Source organism: Populus trichocarpa, chromosome 12 (assembly GCF_000002775.5).
Source record: "Populus trichocarpa isolate Nisqually-1 chromosome 12, P.trichocarpa_v4.1, whole genome shotgun sequence".
Classification (NCBI taxonomy): Eukaryota; Viridiplantae; Streptophyta; class Magnoliopsida; order Malpighiales; family Salicaceae; genus Populus; species Populus trichocarpa.
Window position 1 is genome coordinate 11,244,548 of NC_037296.2, and position 8,687 is coordinate 11,253,234.

The window sequence follows — 8,687 nt, forward strand, 5'->3', positions numbered from 1 at the left end:
CCAGCAATCTTCAGTTGGCTCATGATCTATTGCCTCAAACGCTGCATATACATCCTAAATATGTCAAAACCTTAATCGCTGTTGCACTAGCCTCACGAGTTGCCATATTAACCTTCCGAGCATGTCATTTTAGGAGTCGTTTGGGTATATTTGTGAAATTTCTATTGAAATCGGACTCAATTGACATAATCTTACGATTAGCAAAGAACACTTTAGCAAATAGCATGCAAATAAATTTGAAAGAAATAGTTAGATAATTGAAGCGGTAAGCATTTCATTAGGCATCAGCATGAGGCCCTGTCCAAGCATGTACAAAAAAAAGCGTAGTGAGAGCTAAGTGGGAACACCCCACCTCAGTCGTTCATGAAAAAGGGACCATACAGACTATCCACAACAGCAAATTGCATGTTCTCTGATGGTTTCCAGTGACGTTTCCTTTGATTGATGAACCAGTTGTTTATCTGTTTCTGATCTAGGCCAGTTGATTCGGCCAAAGCAACCTTATCAGCTTCCTGAAATTTAAAAAACAGTAAGATATGATTCAGGGGCTTGATCGAGAACTCAGATTTTCCAACTAAATTCTAAACATTAGAGTAAGATATAGATTGGGATATTTCACTTTATTACGATATTTGCTTCAAAGTAATTACCGTTGGGTATGGCCATTTGTTATGAATGTTCCACCAGTTTAACAGGATTTGCCTTGCTTCCTTTGGTAGTTTTCCTTTCTTCTTCTGTTTTGAAAACGCATGCTTTAGGGTACTTATGTAACCACTATATTTACGTAATAGTTTGTCCTTCAGCTCTCGATCCTCGTTTATACGGGTTGAATCTTGCATGCCTGCCTCTCCTCCACTGGCATCTTCATCAGATGAACCAGCAGCTTCATCTGGCAGGAGAAGGATGCCAACAAACATAAATAACCAAACTAACAAGTGTTTTCAAGAAAATTCATATAAACAGCTACCAAGTTAGAAAGGCTTCAATTTACAACGTCAAATTCATCGACATTGTTCACAATACCACTGATATTGCAAATCACATCAGTGTTTCAGCCATAACCAATACTTCTTTTCCGTAGCAACCCTCCATATCTGAACCAAGTAACCACAGACAGGATGACTCCACAACCATCTTAAAAATTGAATATATATATATATATATATAAGCTTGGCACTACAGCCCACAATAAAACAAATTAATTGTTTCAATTTTAAAGGAGACTCCAAGAATTTTAATGGGGACCATTGAAGCACCCAATTAATGAACAACTTCTTCAGCATATTATATATTATATGTACAGTAGGAGGACAGCCCAACCCAACCACGAAATGAAAGTACATGCCCAACAAACCATAGTGGAGGCGATCAAGGATTCAAAATCAACCACAACAACGAAAGGGTCTCAAGAAAATCTGATTGAAAAGAAACAAAGAGAAGAGAAGTGGGGAAGTGGGGTCCAACGTCATCAACACATGGAGGCATGATCCCATGTCTCCATGGATGTGATTTAACACCATTGCATGCTGTGCTATGAGGTCGGGACCCACAATCAATTCTTTCAGAAAAGAAGAATATGCACAGGCAAAACTTAAAAGTAGGAGAGAGAGAGAGTCGATCAGAGGTTCGTTGTGTCGTATCGCAGTCAGTAAGGGAGAGGGAGTTGGCGTCTTCAAGAGAGTACGGTTCCTTAAAAAGATAAAAGAGGTAACCCGCAAGGCACGCACGCACTGCCCTAGACCCCCTTCTCTTCTTACGATACTTCCCATGACAGACACCTCCACTCGCCTCACCTCCCCTCCAACGAGTGCAGTGCTCGCATTAACTTCCCTCAACCTTGGAAAAGCCCCAGAAAAAAATAAAAAATAGGGGAACCAATAGGTCTTTTGCCCCATCATTTTCTCCCAGAGACTCCCTATACTGCACCCAAAAGCTAAAAGATTGAAGAACGGAAGAGTAGCATTTAATATTTTTGCAATGATTCAGAGCTGAATCACTGCACCAGAGAGGAACATGCCTACGACCTAGTTGAAATGAGACTAGAAAGATACCGACGTAGATATACAGAGCCACCGAAAGTTTGGCCTAGTGAGAGTGAGAGTGAGAGTGAGACTCTCATTGCTTAGAACCTGGTTTTGCAGCGCTAAAAGCGGGTAGTCCAGTGTGGTTCACAAATTTTATTAACCAAATCCCTTTCATGCCCCTTCATGTCCAAACCCTAACCCCAGACACATGCACTGATGCACCTCTTCATCCTAGTAATACAAATCAAACCCCAAAAATCATTATCCACCGAATGAAATGAAATAAAATAAAACCCAAACTCACAACTAAAAAAAGCTCAGTAGATTTACTAACAAAGACGAGTACTTTGCCATCCTCAGTCCCTGTCAAAACTCAAGTTTGAAACCCTCTCGTGTCAAAAATAATAATAATAATAATAATCAAAAGCTATCAGCGCAAATAATGTCTCCACTTACAATCTATGTGGCTATGTGCAACTAGAACTTTTAAAACATCCTCGTCTTTTAACATAGATACCTAGCAGAAACCATAGATGAAAGAGTGAACATAAACTAGGGAATGGAGGAACTCAATGCAATGAAGTGACAAAAGGTGGAGATCAGTCATGCATGTCATGGCAACAACTCATCTGTGTATGCAACCTGGGAGCGTTAGTAACATCAATATGCTTAGACGCACTTTTTTTTATCTTTTTTTTTTCAAATATTGTTAGTTATTAAGACGTTTGGCGGAAAGCAAACTGAGCAAATTGAACTGTAGGGGACATAAACCACACTAGCCACCAAGACATCAAATTCAAAGATCATATTTCAATCTATCTTCACTGGAAAAAAACAGCAATATGACCTCGAGGCAAAAAAAAAATTATTTTCCTAATCAGTGTAGAATTTAATTCATAGCATCCACACCATGTTTGGCTATACACTATACCTGGAGGAAGATTTTGATAAAACAAACTTGAACGTTTTAAATCTGTTTGCAATCCTATTAATAGTTGAAGAACATGATCAGTAAGCTTAAAAAATACAACCTAACACATGATCACTCACAACATTCACGTCATAATGAGGCCACAACACTAATCCTATTCCATTGTAAGCATAAAATGAAACATTAATGGGGGCATTCTTCATTGAGAGAATGTGAAAGCCAGTCGTATACCAAGTAATACTGTTCACATAAGATTGTGCACATAATTATAACAGGCTATACCATCTCTTTCAACACTGAGAAAAGGTGTGATTGTTGAGATATACCAGACAACACTGCCGTGTGTTTCTGTGTGTTTTTCTAGTTTTTTTTTTTAAAAAAAAAAACCAACGTACCCAAACCCTAAAAACTTCTTTTTCCCATGGATTTTTAAAAGCCATCTCCACTGAAACTTAATGCAGAATGACAAGATCTCCAGATAAGAACAGCACAATCAAGGTAAGCCTCTAGTGATGCTTGGGATAGTATGGAAAAGCAAAACACTTCAGTTGTTGGAATAGAAGATTATATGGCCGCGCCATGAGGAATAACAAGATATTAGCATACAACTGCAATAGATGAGACACGGACATATGACTCTTTAACTATCTCACTCACTCTTATGCATATAGCTCAAATGCGTGCAAGGGAAGTCCCAAGTTTTAGGGCCTCTGGCACATGAGCTGTTTACGGCTAGTGTACAACGAATACAAATTCAAGCCCGTGTTTCTAACAAACACTTGAACATGGAATGATAGCATGCTGCATGAAAGCATTCCAGCCATGGTGGTGCAAGCAAGCTCAAAGGTACGGGCGATAAGTAGAGCTTAATTACAAATTACTAAATCCTAATGACAAGATGATGAAACGTTGTAGCACAACGTGATACATCAAACCATGAGAATGCTATGGTCATAAATATATGAACAGAAAATAGCTCAATAAATACTAAGGCTAGTTCATTCGATGCTTCTTCAATAAAATGAAGGGAAAAGGAGGAACCTCTCCAAAGAAGTTAATGAATAATCAAGTCGAATCATATAGAGTAATCAAGAGGCTGACCAAGTATTCAGCTTTTACCAAACTAAGCCATGAAAGAGGGAAACCTCGTGTGCTTTCTATGGAACAACACCACCTTGAATCCATGTTGAGAAAATATAAATCATCAATCTTGCTAGTTGACAAACAAAAAGATACTTGAAGATATTCCAAGTAACAGCTTAAAAGCAAAGCATTTTTTCTTCTTATTCACTGTCCAGCACTAAGAATCCCTTTTAATAGCATTAAAGTCTCTAATCAGGGAATATCTAAAGCATCAAAATACCACAAAAGAATATGCAAATCTTCACTGTACAAATAGGCAATTGGCAGAAAGAGTGCGAAGCCCCACTATAGTATCTTCACAAACTCATGCACCCTCTTAAGATCGGAACTTTAGTTTCACGCATGCAAAAATATAATAATTCAACCAATCCATACCTAAAGTTTTTATTCCCAGACAAAATCCATAAATTAACAGAGTGTACGAAATGTAACTTTCAAAATTATTCTAAAAAATAACGTGCGACTATACTAAATGTGTGAACTTGTTGCCTTAACCACAACGAAATGCTCTACTAAATTATCAATTTTGGCGACAAAGTCCATCTGTATTCTGTACAAAGTACAAAAAAGCCAGTAGTTTAAACATGTTATTAAATTACATTAAGCCTCAAAAGCAAGAGATCAACAGTGATCAGGTACATTAAAAAGGAAAGGAGTAGATGACAAGGGAAGACAAGAGGAACATCCTAACACGAGCTGCAGGTGCTTCTTTACTTCACTTGCCATAAAGAAAACATAATATTTTGAAAACCAAACTCATAATACTTTAGTCTACCATGATATCTCTTGTTCATTGGGAGATTCAGTTGGGAATCTAATGGATTTAGTTATGTGTATGATTAGGCAGAAAAGGGGTTTGCTTTCAGTCGGGCTACATTTTATATATTTCCATCTGCCTGCAACTCTTCCCAATGAATTCTTAACATGCAAAGACAGCAGTTCCAAGACTCACTCTGTGGATGCCAGAACTAATCCAATCCTATGACCTTTCCTGAGGAATAGTTTTTAATTCCCACCCATGGCATGCACTACAACTCATGCTTTATTGAAACTTAGATCTCCAGTCACGATACAAATAAAATTGACAGCCAGTTGTTTGAAAGGGAATTACCTATCCCATTTCCATTCACACAGCTTGAGATTAGCATCCAAACACTCACCAGAAATATGTAACAATTGATTAGGCACAAGTCAGTATAACCTCAACCTTGTCCAAGGACAACTTTGAGGAACAAAGGGAGTTTAGTTTATGAGGCACTTGAACAAACTCAGAACTCATAGGCTCTTATCAGTTCCCAAGATAAAGAAATGCTTTTTGATATAATTCATTTTCTCAGACATTTTCTATTATTCCGATGTTTTTTTTGTTCCCTTTCCCCCATGCTTAAGATAAGAAAAAACAGGTGCTTACAAGTAACTAAACAATCAGTATTCGGATCAGCAATAACACCAAACCACAATTGATCTGAATACACAATTAAAAAAAATTGGAACATCAAAGGTGGTTTGAAACTAAAATGTTAAATTTACCATATGAAAGCTTCTGTTGGTTTTTCTCCTTGAATGCGACCCATGACTAAAGCAGTTATCTCCATGCTTCTTACCTTTAAAGCTAAAAATTATGATCTTGAATGCTCCCTTAAGAAAGAAACAAAAGGAAAGAGAAAGTAGAGATGAAAGCCTAATGCCTCCAACCCTAAAATGGATAACCTTTCCACATGTTCCCCCACATTGCAGTATTAATTCAGATCCATTTCCAACAAAAGGGTCTTTCAATAGAGAGATCCATGTCAAAGGGCAGGTGTTCTCTTTCTTTTCTAGGGTTTTTGTTGTTTGGTTATGCTTTTTATCATTTTTACATCTGAAACCTTGATTTGTACAGCAAGAATGTGAATATATGTTTCTTAAAGGTGCAGGTTTTTTGTCCAGAAGCAATATGGGAAATTGGCCATGAAAGCAGCCTCTATTTCTCATGTGATCCGTTTGTCCTGCTAAAATACACTAGTTTTTATGCTAACGTGAGCGCCTCTCTCTCTCTCTCTCTCTCTCTCTCTCTCTCTCGTGTGGGTATCTCATTATGTATTTACTATCACAGCTTCCCATGACAGAAGATTAAACTATAAACAATAAAATCCACTGCACAAACATCAACAAACTAGATAACATACTGAGTAGTAAAATAGAGAGTGAGAGAGAGAGAGGGAGACCATAAACTTGGCTTCTGGAAGGACCGTTGCAGAGAGTATTAAACTGAGCTTCTATATCATTCAAGAAAGTAGTGGCTTCATCGAAAGGCCTTGAGAGATCCGCTTTATACTTCATCAGAACGTCACAGTAAGTTTCCTGCAAGGAGAAAAATGTCAAGTACTATCAGTCGGAAAGAGAGGGAGGGTGAAGAAAATAAAACTCCATTTTGAAGAAGAAAACCTAGAAAAGAAAAGGAAATAATATTTCATTGGAAATCAAGAGATCAAAATAGGAAGCCCGGGAAAAAGAAAGGATTTTATTTCCATGTCTAAATAAGCAACGAAACAAGGCCATCAAAGATGAAAACTGAGAAAGTTAGCAGAAGAGAAGAGAGAGAGAGAGAGAGAGAGATGGGAAATCGCTTCTTAGGGTTTGGGCTCCTTCAAGAACAGAAGAAGTTTGAAGAGGAAAAAGAGACCATGAACTCGTCGAGCTCGGGATCGGCACCCAAGCAAGAGGCGACAGTATCATTGGACCCCTTGGAAACATCATTCACTAGCCGGATTTCATCTAATAAATAAGCCATCTCCGGCGGTGCTCCCACCTGCAAAACACAGAAATCAAAAACAAAATTAGTAAAAATAAGAAAATAAAACAACAGTAGACTTATCAATACACTTTATGGAGTACTAACCAATAAATACTGGAACTTTCCAATTTCCAAGACTTTCAAAAGTCTAACAGCATATATGGTCTACAGTCTACACAGTTTCCCTATAGTATGAGCCTAGCTAATGAGAAAAGTTGGTATTGCACAAGAGTATTGCTTTTCATTTTAACAAAAATGTGAAAGAAATTGATCGACATAAAAGGAAAAGTTTGCAAGAGAAAACACATGCAATTGCAACAACATAGCAATAAAATACACTCAAAAATTGTTGCAACAACGCATTTCATGGATCAAATTGAGATTTTAAGACATCCCTCAAACCATGACTGTCCTCGGACCACTGAAACGTTGGAAATCAAGAATCCCGTATCCTTGAAGTTTTTTTTTTTTTTTTCAAAGAACTTCACACTCCATTTAGAAAAGTGTTCCTCATCCTTCCAGTTGTATCATCACTTGGCCAAACTTTCCATTCTAGATTTGCTTGAGTTCTTTTCTTTTTCTTTTTCTTTTTCTTTTTCTTTTTCTTTTTTCTTTTTTCTGCGTGTGCTTAATCGTTTCTTGACATCTTTTGAGACTATTAAATAGCTCAATCCAAACTATTAGTTGCAAAAAAGATTAGTGTGTATACCTTCTGGCAATCAATATAAGCTTCAAGTAACTTAGGGTAAAGCGGGTGAGAAGCAATTTTAGCCCTAATTGCACAAGAAACCTCCTCTGAATTATTTCTATTACTATGATCACCAACACCAACACCCCCACTCTGCTGCTGCTGCTTCTGATGCAACTCGGCCCCCATTGAAGCAGCATCAGATACTGAGGAACCACAAAACATCTGCTCCGATCCAAAAACAGGAAATGATGGCTCCCCAGCTGGGGAGGTGAACCCCACAGGATGGTAGTAATTAGCCACTGGAGAAACCATGTTCTCTGATGGAACCTGCAAAGAGTAATCAGAGCTGGTGGATTGAAGACCGTAAAGTTCTTCCATCATTGAAAGAAAGAAAGAGTCAGGATTAGCAAACTGCGTTCTTCTACTAGTTTGCAGCAGCAGCAGCAGTAGTGGTAGATACTGCAAACAGAGAAGGAAAGATATTGGGGGTACTACTGTGTCGAAATAGAATAAGAGGTGTGGTTTGTAGCAGGAGGTAATGGGGAATGAGCCACGGAGAGAAGAGAATAAAAAGTAACTGTAGTTACAGTACGTAATATATAATAAAGGACTGGGTTTATCGGATACTTTTGTGCTACGCTGCGGGGTTGTTTAATCTTTTTATAATATATAAAAACAATATTCAAGAGATAACCTTTATTTAAGTATTCCGTGACGCAGAATAATGTTAGAGAAAGAAAAAGAACAAAAAAATAAAAAGTTCAATACCTAGTAATTTAATATTAAAAAATTTAAAAAAAAAAAATTGAAGCTAAATAAGACTAATATTTAAAATTAGTAACCTTGAGATCATCAAAAAATTATTAATCATCAAAAAATTAAAAAGAAATAAATAGTAATTAAAATAATAAGAAACTTAGTTGAAAAATAAAATAAAAAACAAATAAAAGAATAAAAACAAAATTAAATAAAATAAAAAATAAAATATTGAGTGAAAAAATTAAAAGAAAATAATTAAGAAAATAATTTGAAAAATGAGAAATTAAAAAAATATAAACTAAATCTAGAAAAAAAAATATTAAAAGATAAAATTAAAAAAAAACCAAGAAAATGATTAAAAAA

At 36.7% G+C, this 8,687-nt stretch overlaps 1 protein-coding gene across 1 annotated transcript; it reads right to left on the reverse strand.

The window, feature by feature from the left end:
• Window positions 1–249: 249 nt before the first annotated feature.
• On the reverse strand, window positions 250–8,172 carry LOC18103792 (homeobox protein knotted-1-like 2). The gene is made up of 5 exons (XM_024581885.2): window positions 7,584–8,172; window positions 6,764–6,889; window positions 6,306–6,441; window positions 651–889; window positions 250–512 (listed from the first exon to the last, which is right to left on the reverse strand). Exons 1-5 carry the CDS (start codon window positions 7,944–7,946, stop codon window positions 354–356), a joined length of 1,023 nt encoding a protein of 340 aa, XP_024437653.1. The 5' UTR covers window positions 7,947–8,172; the 3' UTR covers window positions 250–353.
• Window positions 8,173–8,687: the final 515 nt, after the last annotated feature.